Source organism: Planococcus citri, chromosome 3 (genome assembly GCF_950023065.1).
Source record: "Planococcus citri chromosome 3, ihPlaCitr1.1, whole genome shotgun sequence".
Taxonomy (NCBI): domain Eukaryota; kingdom Metazoa; phylum Arthropoda; class Insecta; order Hemiptera; family Pseudococcidae; genus Planococcus; species Planococcus citri.
Genome location: NC_088679.1, coordinates 21,338,891 through 21,358,648, shown reverse-complemented (window position 1 = coordinate 21,358,648; position 19,758 = coordinate 21,338,891). Strand labels below are relative to the sequence as shown.

At 35.1% G+C, this 19,758-nt stretch overlaps 2 protein-coding genes across 2 annotated transcripts in view; both read left to right on the top strand.

The window, feature by feature from the left end:
- The window catches only part of LOC135839120 (O-acyltransferase like protein-like), a 33,670-nt gene extending 26,023 nt beyond the window's left edge, over positions 1 to 7,647 (top strand). Inside the window, exons 7-9 of the mRNA XM_065354997.1 lie at positions 6,529 to 6,674; positions 7,133 to 7,248; positions 7,354 to 7,647. Coding sequence (XP_065211069.1) covers positions 6,529 to 6,674; positions 7,133 to 7,248; positions 7,354 to 7,429 — 338 coding nt within the window. The 3' untranslated portion in view covers positions 7,430 to 7,647. The remainder of the gene's footprint in view (positions 1 to 6,528; positions 6,675 to 7,132; positions 7,249 to 7,353) is intronic.
- A 1,129-nt stretch (positions 7,648 to 8,776) lies between these two features.
- LOC135838699 (probable sodium/potassium/calcium exchanger CG1090) overlaps positions 8,777 to 19,758 on the top strand; it is a 48,232-nt gene continuing 37,250 nt past the window's right edge. Inside the window, exon 1 of the mRNA XM_065354433.1 lies at positions 8,777 to 9,111. Coding sequence (XP_065210505.1) covers positions 9,086 to 9,111 — 26 coding nt within the window. The 5' untranslated portion in view covers positions 8,777 to 9,085. The remainder of the gene's footprint in view (positions 9,112 to 19,758) is intronic.

The window sequence follows — 19,758 nt, the reverse complement described above, 5'->3', positions numbered from 1 at the left end:
TGGTTACCTGTAGTATATAGGATTGCTTGATTTTTTCGCAATTTTCTTGCCTTTTTGTGGATTATATTTGCTGCATCATGAATCACTGCGAGCTCATATGCGACAAATGTAGTCGACCCTTAACCCATATGGGCCCTGATGTTGTGACAGGTAGGGACAAAATCGCGATTACGAAATGTCTACACCTTTTCCACTACAGTTGCATATACAATCACTACATCGCGAGTATGCAAATCAATGAACACCACATGAAAATTATAACCTGTATGCGTCGAGGCTGCAGAGAAAAATTATGTGGGACTGACTTTTCGGTAGTTAAGCATTCGTCAAAAATCGTACGTTATATGCACAACGATACGCGAGTTCGAGATCTTAATAACCAACTCACGATGCAACGCGACTTGTACACCAGATTACAAGCTACAGTGGCAGAAATTTCGGCTGAAAATTCATCTTTGAGAGCTCAATATGAGGACTCTCAAAGAGAGTACACAAATTTACAAGCTCGATACAATATGCTTTTAGACGAACAAACCAGCAACTTGTATGCTAGTATTAGGGCTAGGAACACCCCTATAGGTCCTTTTACACCCTCAAGCTATAGGCCTCAATCGCCGCTATACAGCCCTACTACGTCGATGTCATACGCCTCAATTCCAATGTACGATTCGGCTCCAACACCTCAAATGGAAATTCCTCAACAATCCGCACGCTCCACTCCAATAATAGCTCCACCTCCGACTCCTACAAATCAACCAATTTTCCTCTGTACTCAAAACCTTGTTCAAATCCCGAATACAACCTATCCGTCGATTTTAACAAAACCATCCACTAGCACTTACACCATAACTCCGATCACCTCCCGCACTACATCTCCTCGCCCACAAGGTTCATCGTCCGAAAGTAACAGTCAGAAAAGACCAATGTACTCCGACAACGATGATGAGGATCGACGAGATAATTCCACATTTGACAGTCAACATCCCAGTGAGGAAGGAACAGGAGAGGTGTATAGCTCGATTAGTTCGCATGTTTCCAAAAGAGCGAGAATACCACCACCCAAGCAGAAGAAGGGTACTGCCGCAGAAAAAGGAAACAATCACAAGAAATATCGCATTCGCTTTGGAACCGATTCCAGCGAATTAATTCCCTTCTATCCTCTAAACTCGTACCCGAAAGGTTACACAGCCGCGGCATACGAAGTTCATGAAAACACACACGTTGCGGTGTTGTTTACGTACAACATATTCATGGTAGGGGATGGACACGTCTATAGCATAATTAAGTACCTGTCACTAGGTAGACCTTACGCCCAGGCAGTAAGTACCGAATTTTATCGACAAGATCTCCTTCTCGCCGACCTCGTGAAATTTATTTCGAGTTTTAAAGAATTCCCTTCTCGAGTCATGCTATCGATAGGGACCTATGATGTGCATTGTGGCACACCATATGACGAATTTTTCGAAAATATGCAAAAATTATGCATTAAGCTCAAAGATATGGCCTTAAAAGAATTAATCATCCTTCCTTTAATTCAACATCCTAAATCAAACTTGACTAATGCTACTCAAATTTCAGATGCTATTAACTACGACTGGTCTCGCATATTAGATGCGAAAGTAACTCGTATTCCAGGTATCTTTGCTACAATCAGCCAGCACCTACCTAATTGGAACAGCGCCGGACCATACTACCCGATAACGATGTACGAAGACACCATAGAAACCATTTGCAGACAGTTCATACCAGTAATCAATAAGAAGAGGGACGTACCCCTTCCGCCAACCATACCTGCAGCCAGCAATGATCAACCCTCGACTGAACACCCACCTACTGAACAGGAGTCGGCGATAGATCTGACCACTGACGAGACTGCTACACCATCTACACAGCCAGATGCGTCGTCAAGTTCGAACAACTTAACTGAAATTAATAAATCTACTTCAAATTTGTCTTTGATGGATGTTGCCAATAACCCAACTCCATCCACTTCTAAAGATTTTGATTTAGTTAATTTAGCTACAGCACAGCCAATCACGATGAACGAGGCACTCCAAGCGAGCACTTCAGGTGAACCGCTGCGCTGCACGATTCGTCGAATGCCCAATGACACATTCGAAATCAGCAAATCGAGACCTGTAATCAACCGCCGAATTACGAATGGCACTGAGGTACCTCGCACAACCGAGGAATTACCGCAACCATTCGTACGTCTCCAAAATATACAGTCGTGGGCAGAGGAATCTGAACAAGACCCAGAGGTCCGCCGAGCTGCAGGCATCATTCAAAGTTTCAATTCAGGACCCAATAGACACATGCACACATCCATGATGCATAACCCAGAATCAAACCCGGAAGAATAAGTAACTTGTATCGAATTCATTAACATTATTATTTATTCTTTAAGATTAAGCATAAGAATATGTATTTTGACTTGGGAAATCAAAATTCTCGTGTACAGAACAAAATAGGGAAATTCATTCAGGTGGGATGAAGGACATTCAAGAGAAATTCCCTACTATGTTAAAAATTCAGAATTACTAATATTTTATTTGTTCAACAGTTTGAAGAAATACATCGTAGTTGATAATATTGAGACGATACGTAAATTCGATCGATAAAAATGATGATACGATAGCCAATCATATGGAGATATTACAACCACAGAACTGCTGAACGAACCAAAATATCCGTTTCGTGAGAATTATGAATTATAGGTTTAACTTTATTATTAAGTCTGTATACATAGCTTATATGTGTTAGGGAAGAAGTAGACGCACCTTATAACACTTGATACTGTACACAAAAACATTTTCGACCAATTCAAAAATCAGAAATTCTGATGTGACAATTTTTTTTAGAAAATCCTAATCACTTTATACAATTTTCTTCTATTTTTTCACGTCACATCTATGTTGAAAATTGCGCGCTAATTAGAGAAAAAATACGTATGACATATGAAAATTCAAAAAATGCGACTCAAAAGTTTAGGAAAAAACCGGAATTTGGCAAATGAAGTCATACGTACATATGATAAAAATCCAAAAAATATAGGTCAAAAATTCAAATAGATAAAAGCCTTGACAATGAACCGATATCGTAACCAAATGCAGAAAAACAGTTTACAATCCGAATTCAATTAGTAAAAATAAGGAGTGGGCTAATTTCATGTATTATAATTGTCAAAAATTTTTTTTTTTTTTTGATTTGACCCAATTTCTAATAGCTAATTGGCCACGCAAAATACCCCAAAATTTTTCAAATTTTGATCTTTTGAAAAATCGCTTTGTAAACATCGTCGATCTACATCAAGACGATTCTAAATTTTTTTTTAACCCTACTCTAAATTTAGTCTTTTAAGCAAAAGCTACAAAACCCCAAAAAATCGTTACCACCTTTTTGAAACCTTCCTTCTTTTTGAAAATTTCTTGCAATGTAATTGGTATACCAGATATGTGCATTTGTCTTCTAAGTAGTGGTTAGAGCTCCTCAGTCTGACTCATGTCAATACTTTTTCAAATAGTTTCAGTAACTCTACCACGAGTGCTTGTCCAACTGGACTGCTGGAACTTTAATAGGCCATACATTATTCGAGCACGAATAATAATCCAGACTGACTCTAATTTACTCTTATTAACGGCACATTAAATGGTATATTCAAAACATTTGCAACCTAAATAGTCCCGCCTCCGAACCATCTTTGAAAGTTTGTCCACTCAGAAATCAGACTGCGACAGCGCAGCGTAAAACGGAGGGGCAGAGGCATGCATATAGTAGAACGGGGGGTGTGGGACCTACTGGCAGTGGGATCAATCTCCTCTATGCTTTTTCATGATCCGTGTTACACTTCGATGATCTGCTCTCCTCTGAGTGCACCCACGAAGGGGCAATTGTGAGGGGGCGGATTGCCCCCACTGCCAAAGGTAGTGCTTACATTATGAACCCCTTATATTGAAAATATTGGTAACGTCTGAAATACTTTAGAAATAGGCTAAGTACATATACGGTTGCGATGTACTCGCGCATATAGGGCTGCGCACCCTTCTATTAAAGGGTTCGCAGCGCCTTTGACATTTATAGCCCGAGATAGGGATTTTGGGCATAAATAAGGAAAGTCACATAAATTCTACAATTTATGTGTAAGTAAATGTACTTAGCAAGTGCGTGATTGGTCCACCACTTTTGGGGGTGGGAAATTGACCATCTTACGCTCCTTTTATAATACTGATTTTCGTGAACAAACTTCAGTTCTTTCTTGGGTTCGGATATTCGCGATAGTCGGTTCTTAAGTCAGTGCTAACAAAACGATACCATGGGCGAGCCCCCATTTCGGGGAGGCCATGGTATGGCTCTTTTTCGTTTAACGCCATCTCGCGCATGGTTAATTTCTTTTATTAAAAATAGATTAATCGATCTTCCATCGATTAATAACAAGTGTACCTGTTTGGTGATTGAGGAATGCACCCGGGCATATCCTCATTACGCAAAGTGATACAAGCGCCTCTTTTAGTTAAGTTCCATCGACGCCATTAAGTATTAGGTTGGCTTTAGAAGAGATGGAAAACGTGTACAGTCCAAGTAAGTGGTGCTTGCACCTACTTCGTTTATTATTAAGCCTTTTTTCCCATAGAGGTGTAGACCAAGGTGTCGAACCCTATGGTGACCAAAATCATGTGCTTTTCGCGTAAAACTTTATGTGATTATTCTCGTGTATATATTTTCATGTGTGTAATTTCTCCTATCCTATTTGTCATGTCTCATAGGGTAAAATTCTATAATTAGGATTGTTGTTTTATTTACAATGACCCACATCTCGTAAATATGTGAAGGTCATTCTCTTGTTTAAATTCATCCGGTTTCTTACTCTCTGTCAAAATTATTAATTAATGGAGTATTCGATGAATTTATGTATAAAAGTGTAAATACAGGTCATAAGTAAATCAGATTCGTATTTATTACATGTGTTTACACATAATAATGTATAGGGCAGATTAGACAAACTACCGCCCGTCTGAGCTATCTAGGTATTGGCAAATATTCCCCGCCTAAGGAATATTTCTAAATTTAACCCCCGTTGGTATTGGTTCCCCCCTATATCACGTTAGGTAGTGCGGCTTGTTTCCCCTATATCACCACTACTAGTAGGTTTGTTACAATAGTAAGTTCATTTTATAGCAAGAGCATATAGGTATCTCAAAATGTTGTTGCAGCATGACTATTTGATAGTGTGTTTATGTTGAAATCACCACCTATAATGTTTAGAAATCCAATGTTAGATGCAATTTTTATCACAGTTTCAAGCTTTTTAAAAAATACATCTAAGTTACGTTGTGGTGGCCTGTATAAAGATATTACATTCAATTTACCCATGATGGAAGTCACAGCTGCAACCTCAAAGTCTCCCTCCTGTGATATACAAGTGATATCATCTCTATTTTTAAATAAAAGTTTTAAATGATTTGATATTAGGATACATGTCCCACCACCCCTCTTTTTTTCCCTACAGAAATATGATACAGCCTGGTAATCACCAATGTGCACAGATGGGATGTTCCCAGCCGATATCAAGTGTTCTGTAATGCATGCTATATGGACGCTGTTACATCTCAAAGTATGGCTGAGTAGATGCACCTTGCCAGACAATGACTGTACATTCTGTGTAGCCTAATTACATTTACTTAGATTAAACTTAGGTGTGTAGGGGGGATTAGATTTCGAGGTAGAAAGGGGTTTTCTGAATGTTGGTTGGGTCTGATAGGTTAGATATGTAGGTACCTTTTTCGTTTTTCACGTTCTAGTTTTTTTTTGTTTTTGAATAATAATAAGATAGGTACTCCTATGCTATTTTATTTTCTATTTTGTGGTCAATCAATCAGTGAATGTTACTATTTAGTGTTACTAATTCATGTACTGTATCTTGAATTGACCTAGTCAACCTGTTCTCTCTTAAAAGTTTATTTCGTTTTTTATATTACCTAGTTATCAAAATGATTTTTAAATGCGACTGTGAGAAACTGAGAATTTAATAAATTTTTTTTTTTTTTAAAACAACGTTTTAAACGTTTTCCTTGTTTTAAACCACTTCAATTTTTTTGGGGGCTGTATAAAACACTGTTTTTAACATGGTTGTTTTTTTCTTGCCAACTTGTTTTGAATAGACCATTTGAGTGTTGGGTTGGGACACTTTCCACGTGTTATTTTTATTAAAAATCGAACCATGTGTGGCACGGTGTTCAAAAATGGTTAAGAATATGGCTCACTAGCCAGAGTATCAGAAGTTGGTGGTACATATGCTTAAAAGCGAAAAGGTTTGCGGTAGTGTGGCGAACAGTTGCTAAAGTCAAAAATATGGTTCTACATATCTTCCTACGATTCTGACATATTTATTTATGATAGATCGTCTCTCATTTTAAATTTCATATCGTACTTACGTAGGAATGAAATAATAAGTCGGGTACATAGGTATTGTTGATATTTTTAATAAGCACCCAAGTATGTACGATACTATATAATGTGACTAATTTTTAGGAATATTTACCAAATTGATCGAATGGAACGTGTGGATTCCATTATCACGTTTATCATATTCGGTTTTTCTGATCAACATACCGGTTCTGCTGCACCATGCTTCATCTCAGAGACAACCAATCTCACTTATAAATACGTTGAATATAGTGAGTATTTCTATGGTTACTTTCAATTGTGTTATGTAGATTTCCCAAGTAACCCTATCGCGCTGGGAAATTTTTCTAATTTTTTTCAGTTTTATAATGGAACAAAAAATTGAGCAATCGTGCTGAATTAGTAGTAGAATGACTGTGACAAGCTGACAACCTACATAATAAGTTAATAACATTATAATGCTATGCTAAAAATTCGATTATTTTACTCGCGTGGGAATTATTATTTTATTCGTTGAGAAAAACAATACAATTATACTTATAAGTATATAGGTATTTTTTAAATAGCAAAACTTCACTAGTAGGTAGGTAAATATAGGATTTTAAGAAGATTGAATGCCCGTAGTAGGTACCTATTCTGAAATAACTGAATTCGGCACTTTAGCATGCATATCTACTGATTTTTTTTTTTTTTTCAATTGGAACTATAAATTGAACGGGATTTTTTTCAGGTATTTTGGTTTATTGGTGATCCAATACTGATCTATTTTTTGGGATTAATTTTTCATTTGTTCATCGAAGCTCCAATTTTAAATTTGAACACAGCCATCAGAAGACGACTATTGAAGTACGTACAATATAATATGCATTATTGCTCTTACACCAATTCGTGTTATTATTTTTTCTACGCAGCAATATTTTCATACATTTTGATTTTGTTTTTTGTGAATAGATGTTTGCAAGACCATAACTCGACAAATCAAAGCTTATGCAACAAATCTCAATTGTCAAAAAACAAATGCGAATAGGTATCTACTGTGCACATACCCCATATACCCCTATGTCGTATCCTGTACTAACGTAATGTAATAGTACATGTATGTAGGTACATTACACATCAAGGGAGGTAAAATAAAGAATGTCTCAGAGCGCATGTAATCAACGCCCGAGTCATCTCGACTTGATATGTATTTAAGTTGAGATTAATTCGACTTAAGCACGAACAAATAAAAACATTAACATTCCAGCTAGATTTATTTTCAATTTAAACCCACAAACATCTTTCTATTAAAGTTTTTTCCTACGGAGGATTAAAAATGATGCAAACTTGTAGGAAAAGTTGTGGTTTTCCCTAGTGTATCTCAAATTGTTACGAATATAAAATACATTATACGTGGTAGGTATGGTTATACGATTTGATATTTTTTCCAAGCGAATGTTTACGTTGTTGTCATTTGTTCTCGTCTGCGTGTCGAATTTCGATGGAGATTTTCATCGATACGAGTGCAATTTGACGTCGTTGTCTGTGCTCCTTTCTTAGACATCGTATTCATTGATGGAAAGTGCGATAGGTCACTTACATCGCTTCGCCTTGTAATACACCACCAGTCGATATTTTTTGTAAATGTCGACGTTGGAGTAATTCATATTATACTGTTTCATTATTCTTTTTCAATATAATAAGCATTGTAAAGAGAGTATTGTTTACGTATAGGTAGATGTATCAATGTTTATTTCATTTAAAAAAAAAAAAAAAAAAAAAAAAAACCTGAGACTGTTTCTAGGTTGAAAATACTCGAATGGAAAAGCACCGCGAATATTTTTCATTCAAGAAACGAAATCGTGAATTAGACAAGATGTGTTTAAAATCGGCCTACTTAATTTCCAACATGTTAACAATACAAATTCAAATCGCGATTCAACTGAAAAATTCATACATTAAAATGCATATTTTTTATTCGATTTTCATTCCATGAAAATTATACCGTTAAAAAATTCACACACCTACTCGAATAGAAAAATTAGAATTTTCGCCATATTCCAAGCCCGTATAATCGTACGAGTATATTTACTAGCAGCTTCACGTATATAGATATCCAAAACCATTTTTCGTTCGGATTTACTTAAGTTGATTAAATTTCGTGACTTGCGAATGAAAATTTTGAGAACGTATTCGCAGGTTTCTGGGTATAAAAGTAAAATTTTACGTCATACCGGGGTAAAAAGTTTGTCCTTTAGTTATTTGCAAAAGGATAGAGTTGGATACTGTAATAACTGACGGAGCTGATCATGCGCTTTTCCTTTATAGATGCCCCTGGTTCAAACCCTAACAATTTCCACGCTTCGGAGCCCCTTTCACTGCGCGCTCTTTCGTTGCCCCACTGCTTAGGTACTCTAACGCTTGTATATATTTTCCTACAAACTTACAATCACTGCGAAACTGTTACTATTTTTTTTTACCGCCGAATTCGCTCAAGACTAACGTAATTTTTCACTTGTGTATGCGCATTTTTTTTTTTTTCATTCATTCATTATTATTAAACAATCTCGAATTTTTTATCTCACCTTACAACGGAATTTTTTCTATCGCGATTGTCAAGTTGTGGTAGTGTTTTCAGAGTGCATTAAATAGTTATTTTTCTCCAGCGTTTTGTCGGTGGCGCGAGCAGCTGTTAAAATTCAATATGTTAATCACATCGTTACGCCAAAGGTTTATATAATTTTGTTTCTATATAATTTTACTCTTCATAATTGAATCACTCGTCGTTACCTACTTTAATTTTTAGCTTTCGTACGCAACGAGCTTTTACCACTTTTTATCGTTCTGACATGTTTAGTTTTGCTTTTTACTGCGATTTGTAAATTACAGAGGGCTGTTTTTCTTTTCTATCGCTTATCATTTTAGAATGATTAAATCGAATATTCGATAACGTTACTCGAAAACGAATATTTTCGTGTATTTTTACACAGCTCTTCGAACATCCCAGTTAGTAACTTGAGTATTATACGAGACTGAAATTTCTGTCTTCGAGTATATATGTACTTACGCAGCTTTAGCGAGAATGATGAAGCTAAGATGGAGGTTGCATGAGTCATTTTATTCGTGTAAAGATGATTGCATCATTGCTCTGATGTTCGTGTTCGGGAAAGTTGCAAAATCTAAATGTTGAGGCCATTTTTTTCCCATGAGGTACCCAAGTAGGCTACCTACAATATCTACATACAATAGAAGCTGGATATTTATGTACTTGATTTTTGTCTAAAAGGATATATTTTTGGTACTGATGAAGTAGATAGATAATGTGAAATCACTCGCAGGTCTCAATTTTATACCTGTTTTTATTTAATTCGACACGAATTTGAAGGTACCTGTTGCTTGTTTACGTTTTTTGAAGGGCGTTTAAATAATATATAGGTAGGTATCTAGCAGCACTCTTGAGTGTAGCGTTAGCATGTTTGGAAAAACCTGCAATTGTATCTACATATATATTCTATACCTACGAGCTATGTTTTCAAAGTTTTTCTTCACCAACATCGCGAGCTTTCTGAAAAATGAGTCAACTCGAGAGATAGGTACAAGACAGGAATGTTTAAATTAAGAGTAATTTTTGGGATTTCGATCGAATCTGAAGTGAATTGGAGAGGAGAGGTGCCAGATACGCAAAAAAGTCGGATAATTGATTTTTTTGATTTTTCACTAAAACTTGAAGAAGTATAAAGTCGTGACATAAACAGAGTTTCAAAAATGCGTTAAGAATACCTACGGTTAAAGGGTGTAAGAATACCGAAATAAGAATTACAATCGCCGAAAATTACCAAACAAGTGATAAAATTTCAGTGAAATTGGCCAGAAAATAGAAATGCATGAAACTATTAAAATAAAGTAAAAATCACTGAAAATTACCAAAAGTGAAAGTTTTCATAAAAATGGAGGGAAAATCATCATCGCATCAACATTTTATCACTTTTCCTGGTGATTGCTATCTAAAGTAATTTTTAAATTTATAGTATTAGGTCATGTGTTTTACATCGTTTTAATCGTGAAATTTGCAGGGCATCCACTAGCTGTCTTGCTTTGGCGCATGCGCGTCCAGGTAGTCCAGTAGTCACTGGTGGTATCTTATTGCAAATTTACAAATTTCTTCTATCATACTAGGTGTCTTGAGATACCTATGTACCTATTTGATCATTGAGAATTATATACTGGGGTGTGACAGGTGACTTTACACAGTCATTTATCAATTCTGGCATCGCTATATTTTTTCAATGTTACTTTTTTAAAAGCTATTCCCCAGAAGCATGCTCTGTAGGTCCGAATTGGTTTAATGATTGTTTTATAAATCAACAGCTTATTTTGAAGCAACATTTTCTTACTCAGTAGCCATGACATAGGTACTACCCAGCTTTAGATTGACTTCATCTCACGTCTTTTCAATATGGGTTCTATGTAAGTTTTCTATCCATGGTGTATACCAAGGTACTTTGTGCTTGGGAGGGAAATGCATTTTAAAAAAGTATTAAATGATGAAAAATCACTCAAAAAAGCATTAACAGGGCTGTTAGACACAGGCCAGGACCCACCCACCAAGTCACTGAGAAAATGTCGGTGGGACGTGACATATTTAGGCTGGTGAGGTAATGGGAACAAGCTTTAGCTGATGTATTTTTCACAGAAAAACACAATGAGACCAAAATCAACCCCCTACAGCCAAAATTCGTGATTCTAGAGGGGAAAAACAAAATTGAGAACGTCAAATTTTTTTCATGTGTCTTGAAAATCTGGCTTCTCAAAAAAAATTTCCGGAGGCAACCTATAATGTTTTTTATTATTATTATTGAGATGTGGTGAAGTTTTTTGAATCAATCAAGACAATCTAGAAATGAGCCACAGCTTTCTGAACAAGAGGTTGTGGGTTCAAATCCAACTAGAGATGCAGGCGTCAACGTGTAATGTATACACTGTGGTGCATTCAACATCTATTACACCTTAAGCTCCGAGCACCAGAACAGCAGAGGTAACACCCACTTGACAAGAGATTTGCCGGTTAAGCCGAAATGCCGGTTGATTTTTGTAAATTTGCTGTTTAATAGGCGCGCAAAAATGACAGTAAAATTGCCGTAGAAAAAACGCCGGTTAGAAAAAGCTACCTACTTTTTATAAAAGCAGTCATTTAAACAGCCGTTTTTGACCAGCGAATGGCAGAATTTTTTATTTGCCGAACTGCCAGTTCTCACAAATCAGCTGTTTTTTATTCACCGATTATAGTGCACATGCGCAATGGGTATTCACAACTTCTGCTTAAAAAATTGAATAAAAGTACAAAGTGTGGTACATGTATACCGCTTGAAAACAGAAATATTTGCCTTGCAATGATAGCTGCGTGGTTAGAGCATTGGTTTGTCAAGCTGGAGTCCTGGGTTCCATCCCCGCTTGGGCTAGAAATTTTTTGTAGATTTCAGGTTTTTATTCAGTGATTTAATGCATTAGGTATTTAAACAACCAGCTGATTTTTCCCTGGCATTTTTTTAACGGCAAATTTACTGTCATTTTTGAGCCGGCTTTTTCACTGGCTTTTTTTTATTGGTGAATCTATTGTCAAGTGGGCAGAAATGCATGCAATCTTTTGCCGGTGTCAAAAAGCTGTAACTGGTTGAGCAACTATAGGTAGCGGTGATTATGGAACTCAGGGTTGTAAAAACCCAGCTAGTGATGTATGAGCTACTTTGTAGATAGCGTAGAAAGCAACAGGAAACTACTACGTGAAAGCTCAAAACAACGTCAATTCCCCAGAATAATCGCAGTGGCAATAGGCATTCGCCTCACCCTGTTAGGGTACCACAAAAATGTGATTTCCAATGTCCTGTAAAGGACAAGGAACCACGACGACGACGACATACATACTTATGATTTTTCAAAGTTCAAAGTTATAGGGTAGCCTAATATGGGCTGGTGTACATTTCTTATGGGTTTAGTTAATTTCAAGTTAAAGTAGTCCATATTAGGGACCCAAAATTGACTTTTAAAATTTTGACTACTTTCAGGAAAACATTCATTTGACCCACTTAGAATTTACTCTTATTGCCTTAATTAAACATATTTTAAGGGTGTTTCAGCAATTGTGACGCTCTGAGCGATACCATACCATATGTCGGCAAAATTTTTTTTCGTTTTATTGTGGTTTCTGGTAGTGTTTTTCTTCCTCTTTTCAATGGTGCAAACAGATTTTCAAAATATTAAAATCTGACAAATTTGTAAAATTTTAAAGTTGCGTATTTTTTGAAATTCAAAAACCAAAATTCTGAGAAAAACGTTTTTGAAAGTTTGGGTTATTTTTGTAACAGTAATTTTTTTTTTTTGATTGTCTTCATCTTTTAATGGTTTTACTTAGGTACCTACATCATAATATTTTATTTTTTTTGACATTTTTTTATGAAAAGCACTTTTGTAAAACCAGTTTTTCACCACTAAAACGACATGTTTGAGATCGGTGGGTACCCCCATTCCAAAGTATAGGCTTCATAGTATATGAATCGACAAAAATTTTTTTTTTGATATTTTCTGACTTTTTCCATGAAAACGCGATTATCTCAAAAAAAAGTTTTCCGACTTATGGTATGGTATCGCTCAGAGCGTCACAATTAAACATATTTTTACGACATTGCAGCGCTTTTTTTGTTTGTTTTTTGAAACAGTCCATATTAGGGACCCAACATTCAATTTTTGATTCTTGACACTTTTCAGAAAATGATATTTTTGACACACTTGAAATTTCTCAAAAATGTCGAGGCTTTGGAATATGAAACTAAATAGATGTAGGTACATTTTGAGCTATCAATCAAGTTTTTAGCTCAATTACAGCGGCTACAGCGATCAATAAAACAAAATACTGGTCCATATTAGGCGCCCTTACCCTTAATCAAGTCATACCCACAGTGAAAAACTTGTAAAAATCCTGAAAAACACGACATTGGTATCAAAGACCTGAAAATAATTAAGAACTTGTTCTAGAGCCCATGCACAAAAATATTAAGATGGGATCCAGGCATCGTGAGAATACATGCAGCATAAAGAGAGGAGTGAGACAACGATGAGGATGCTCTCTCAGCTGTCTTACCCCAAATCTTCATCATAAGATACATCTCATCTAGCAAAGATGATGAAAAAAGCAGGAAAGAAAAAAATGTGGCTAAAAATGACATCATCAAAAGAATGAATGAGATAAGCTGTGCAGATATAATGAAGTGAGTAGTAACAGTGGCAATTCCTGAGACAAGAAGTGCAGATGCAGAAAATGATTTATTGAAAGAACAGCAGAGAACTATAGCAACTAGAATCTGAAAAAATAATCAGTAAACCGTTAAGAAAAAAAAAACATTAGGATGACTTATTTTAAAAATATGAAGTGCATTAGTTCATTTTGATAAAAGAATAAGGTCCTAACAGAAATTCTACTTCAGAATATTAATTGTAATCCCTCATCCTCATTTTTGATTCTTGAAAATTGGTTAAATTATGTCAACCGCCGTAGCTCCTACGACTGAAGCCTGATAGCACTCAAGGAGGTACAGGGTGGCCAGAAATATCGGGTACCCCTAAGAAAGTTTTTCATTAAAAATATAGGTTGGCAACGTGAAATAGATGCATATGATTGGTGGAATGTTATCTCTCCAGTCCAACAACCAATCATGTGTTATCATTATTATCATTCACTGTGACCAACCCAAGTATTTAGTTAGAAAACTTTTTTAGGGGTACCCGATATTTCTGGCCACCCTGTAGGGTAGATATATAATACCTAGTACATACTACCTATCTTGTGTTTCGTCGTTTGCATAGGTGTATGACGTACAATAATGATACGAAAAGCATTTACTACCTATTAACCTGGTGTTATATCTCCGAGCACGAATATATAGGACGAAATATAGGTAACATTTCGGGTCGTAAATTCACGAGTAATCTTAACCTTTCGTTCGAAAAAGCTATTATTCACTGAGTGTGCGAAATGGAATACGGAATTAGTCCGCAGGGGTTGAAACGTTTCATCAAGCGAATGTAGCTATTATTTCAGATGGAGGAATTCCTTCAGTATTTTAGATAAATATCGTAATACTTTGGAATTGTTTTAATCGGCTATAATATGCGAGGTATTTGCAGTACCTATACCTAACGCTGTGCCTGCGCTCGTCGTAATCTAGTCTATCGTCATCGTTCGTTTCAAGATCCTACCTAGTACATATCTACTTCACATTTTACACAGGTAGGTACCTATTCTTTTTCTAAAATTAACTCAAAGTTGGATTGAAACCGCTCGCATTCAATAAAGTTCGATTTTATAAATGACACGTAGAGTATCCTTTTATCGGTAAAACATTCAAAATACGATTACACGCGGCGAACTTTCCGCTATAAATAACTTTATTTGAGGCAGTATACGTAGGGGATTTGTTCGAAAACAATCGTTTTAACGAATCATTATAGCCATCAGATACAACTATAGCCATATATGTACACCACAGAAGCGCAGATTTCAACTGCCTGCTAAAAATCCACCTGGTTTTATCCGTGAGTTTTTCATACTTTCACGTCAACTTTGCATTATCGATATCAACTGCTCGCAAAATACCACTGCTATTGATATTCGTGTCACAACTGGTCATAAATGACGTAAAATACACGTCGGTTAAAATCACGGCATGGTAGAACACACTGCGAGAAGTTTAATATAGTGTACATAGAATTGGTAGGTACCTAGACCTACATATAATAAAGTTGAAAGGGAATGCTGATTTCAGGATGGGGAAAAATATGAAACAAAATCAAAACACTGAGAAATTTTAGGAAAATTTTCTAAAGGAGACTATGGAGGGACATTGAAAAGAATGGATCCTTAAAAAATAGTGAAATTTGAAGCCAGCATATCTACTCCAATAGATACTTACCTACTTGACAAACGACGCGTCACATGTCATTATTTTCAATATTTTGTTGTCTCGACCTCATGTCAGGGTATTGTGAAGGTGAGGGGGAGAGGTTTGGCTCAGTGCTCTTATTTTTTAAAATTCACCAAAAGTTGAGAAATTAAATTCAGTATTTGAAATTTTGGTCAGAGATGTAAGTAAGTACCTACGAGTGTTTTCAAATGCTTCTTACACATTTTTTTTTTAGTTATTAAGGGTATGTTTAAAAAACAATCGTGATCAAAAATTGGGAATAAATTTTTTTAAAGTAACAACGATGAAATTATTAGTTTTAAAATTGAATTTAGACTTTTGTTGCTTTTTTTGTAATTCAAATTTTGGTTATGGGTAGTTGTGGTTTATGAAAAAACCGATTTTGTTCAAGTTGTTATGGTTATGGTTTCTGGTTATGGTTCCAAGTCCCAGTCCTATACATGTATTAAGTTTGAACTAATCATTCATATATTACTCAGTTGATATGTTTTCAAACGAACTGTTTATGTACCTACATTATGTAGAAAATTGGTTCATTTTTTGGCGAATCTTGTTCATGAACGAATCGAATCATTTTTAGTGAATCATTCGCGAACGAATTGATTCATTTTTAGTGAATCATTCGCGAAAGAATTGATTTATTTTTTAATGAATCTCGTTAACTAACGAATTGATTCATTTTTTCAGTAAATTATTCGCGAACGAATTGATTCATTTTTTAGCGAATCATTCGCGAACGAATTGATTCATTTTTAGTGAATCATTCGCAAACGAATTGATTTATTTTTAGTAAATCATTCACAGAACGAACTGATTCATTTTTTAGCGAATCATTCTCAAACGAATTGATTCATTTTTAGTGAATCGTTCGCGAACGAATTGATTCATTTTTTAATGAATCTCGTTAACTAACGAATAGATTCATTTTTTTAGTAAATTATTCGCGAACGAATTGATTCATTTTTGGTGAATTATTCGCAAACGAATTGATTCATTTTAGTGAATTATTCGCAAACGAATTGATTCTTTTTTAGTGAATTATTCGCGAACGAATTAATTCATTTTTAGTGAATCATTCGCAAACGAATTGATTTATTTTTAGTAAATCATTCACAGAACGAACTGATTCATTTTTTAGCGAATCATTCTCAAACGAATTGATTCATTTTTAGTGAATCGTTCGCGAACGAATTGATTCATTTTTTAATGAATCTCGTTAACTAACGAATTGATTCATTTTTTTAGTAAATTATTCGCGAACGAATTGATTCATTTTTGGTGAATTATTCGCAAACGAATTGATTCATTTTAGTGAATCATTCGCTAACGAATTGATTCATTTTCAGTGAATCATTCGCAAATGAATTTATTCATTTTTAGTGAATTATTTGCAAACGAATTGATTCATTTTAGTGAATCATTCGCGAACGAATTGATTAATTTTTAGTGAATTGTTCACTAACGAATTGATTCATTTTAGTGAATCATTCGCGAACGAATTGATTCATTTTTAGTGAATCTCGTTAACTAACGAATTGATTCATTTTCAGCGAATCATTCGCGAACGAATTGATTCATTTTTAGTGAATTGTTCACTAACGAATTGATTCATTTTAGTGAATCATTCGCGAACGAAATTATTCATTTTTATTGAATCTCGTTAACTAACGAATTGATTCATTTTCAGTGAATCATTCGCGAACGAATTGATTCATTTTTAGTGAATTGTTCACTAACGAATTGATTCATTTTTTAGCGAATCATTCGCGAACAAATTGATTCATTTTTAGTGAATTATTCGCAAACGAATTGATTCTTTTTTAGTGAATCATTCGCGAACGAATTGATTTATTTTTAGTAAATCATTCGCGAACGGGTTGATTTATTTTTAGTAAATCATTCGCGAACGGATTGATTCATTTTTAGTGAATCATTTGCGAACGAACTGATTCATTTTTAGTTCATTTTCAGTGAATGATTCGCGAACGAATTGATTCCTTTTTAGTAAATCATTCGCGAACGAACTGATTCATTTTGAGTGAATCATTCGCGAACAAATTGATTCAGTTTTAGTGAATTATTCGCGAACGAATGTGCCCAAATCGATTGAAATCATAAATGGTAAAAATTAATTTTTCTACCTACTGACTTTCATTTTGGCCTTTTTAACGGCACCAAAAACTCGCTGGAAGCTCCGCAGCAACTTGAAACTATCATTAATCGATTCCGGAGGTCGGAAATTCGGTCAAAATTTTATTGTAGGTTTTGTTAATTATTTTCAAGAGTGCTTTCTTTCACTATGGTGTGATATGCTTAAGTCTGCTGGAATGAGACCTTCTCCTGCAGATTTGTGATTCTGGTTTCTGCACTCTGGCTCTTAATATGTACAACCTTTCTTCGTCTTCCACACTACAATTTGTGGTACTTACTATTGGTACTCTATACGACAATTATCATATACGGTTAAAATTATATATGCAATGTATGAACTCAAAACAGGTTCATAAGATCTTATTAGTCATTCGAAAGGTTCAAAAAGATTTGTGCAAATTAACACAATAGCACATAGGTAGGTACCTGCCTACCTCAAATCCCTGCGACGGCGAGAGAAAAGTACACGCCATATAAGCTACGTAGAATTAATTAAAAGTTGGTATACTTAAGGTGTATTCTCTTGACATAATAACAAAAGATCTCAACGTTTGCCATGTTCAAGATCCACTTTACCTTACGTACCTACCTACAACAGTGCAAAAAGTTCACAAAACACCAGAAATGTATTCGTTACGCGTAGGCTATCGTCTAATTTGACACAGCAAACTAGAAATGAAAAATTAAAAGGTGACTATAACGAACTAGAGTTACCAAAAGGTACCTGATACGCCTTCTACTTACTTGTATCGTACCTTACGTTTGCGTTTCATTTTTGCTCTATTTCGTGTTATATGGCCAAGATATATTATTCATTCAGCAGTTTTGTGTCTAGTGTACCTAGTGGGGGTGCACAATTAGTGCGAGTGTTTTTAAAACGAAAGCGCAGCAATTTCACCCTCAAACACGCAAAAAAGCTAGCCTGTCTTTTACGTTACCTATAGTGAAAAATTCACTTATTAACTAGGTAAGTATATAGATGTAAGCGTCCCATTTATATCCCATACTGTTCAGTATCTAGTTCTTATTAGGATATATTTTGCTTCGGTTCGAGTATTGAAAAATTTTCAATTTTAACCAAGCTTTCGACGACGTATGTAATATGTACGCTTCTAGTATGTCAACGAGGAAAAATAGGTACGATATTGTTTTTCTTTACTTTTAAGTGCTTTTCAAGACCTCAGCAGTGAGATAAAACACGTACCATCGTATAATATAGTTCACCTCTTCTAACGTCGAGGTGTGCTTACCTACTTACTTACTTACTTAGTGGAAAAAATATATAACACAAAATTACATAATTTGTGGCAAGCTACTGTGTGTTACTCGTTCTGTGCTGGCTTATGGTGTGCTTCAACGGCAAATACTACGTTCTTTTGGTAAATTACCCCCTGATGACTTTTATAAGCCATTACTGCCCATCGTTCAGTGACCAGTTCAAAAGACCTCTGGATATTATAAACGTATCTACAAGTTTTATTGGCTTCCTTCATCTATTGCGTTTCGCCCTTTCGCCAACTTCTTGAACCCAATTTTTGATCCCCTAATGAAATCGTCATTTTTAGTTTCAATTTTGTACATTATGGTGAAACAGCATTTCTATACGAATACTCTGCAAAAGAAACCAGGTACTGTATTATAGGGTGGATCATCGATAAAAAAAAAATTGTCAGTTAATTTCAACAAATTTTATGAAGAATTTAATTCATTTCGAGTTGAAAGTCGATTTCTCACGTCTTATACATGCAGCGACAGAATACAGATGAAAGATACTATCTAGGTAGACAAGACACCTACTTGATCTGTCATTTTCTACTCGGAGAAATGTGATAATAAATGAGGTAGATTCATAGCTAACGTTTGCTAACTAATCCTCTAACCATTTATTGTTATTTTGCTAATCTTTTAAGCATTATGGGTACCTACTAAATCCTTTGGATTATTGTTAATTGCATGTAAGGATTAATGTACTTAGGTATTTAATGCACAGTTGAAAATATACCTGTCATTTAGTAACTTTGCTCCAGTGATTTTCATGTTTTTTTTTTTTTACCCGACATCAAAAATGAATCTTTTTTTTAAATTAATAATGAAACAAAATCTCGATGAAAAAATCAATTTCAAGCCAAATAAAATATAAATACAGAATACAAACAGTTCAAAGAGTTTTAGGTATGGTACCTATAAATTTAAATAATAAAATTATGCACAAGTTTAGGTACTTAATTGCTCAAGAGTAAAATTGAAATAC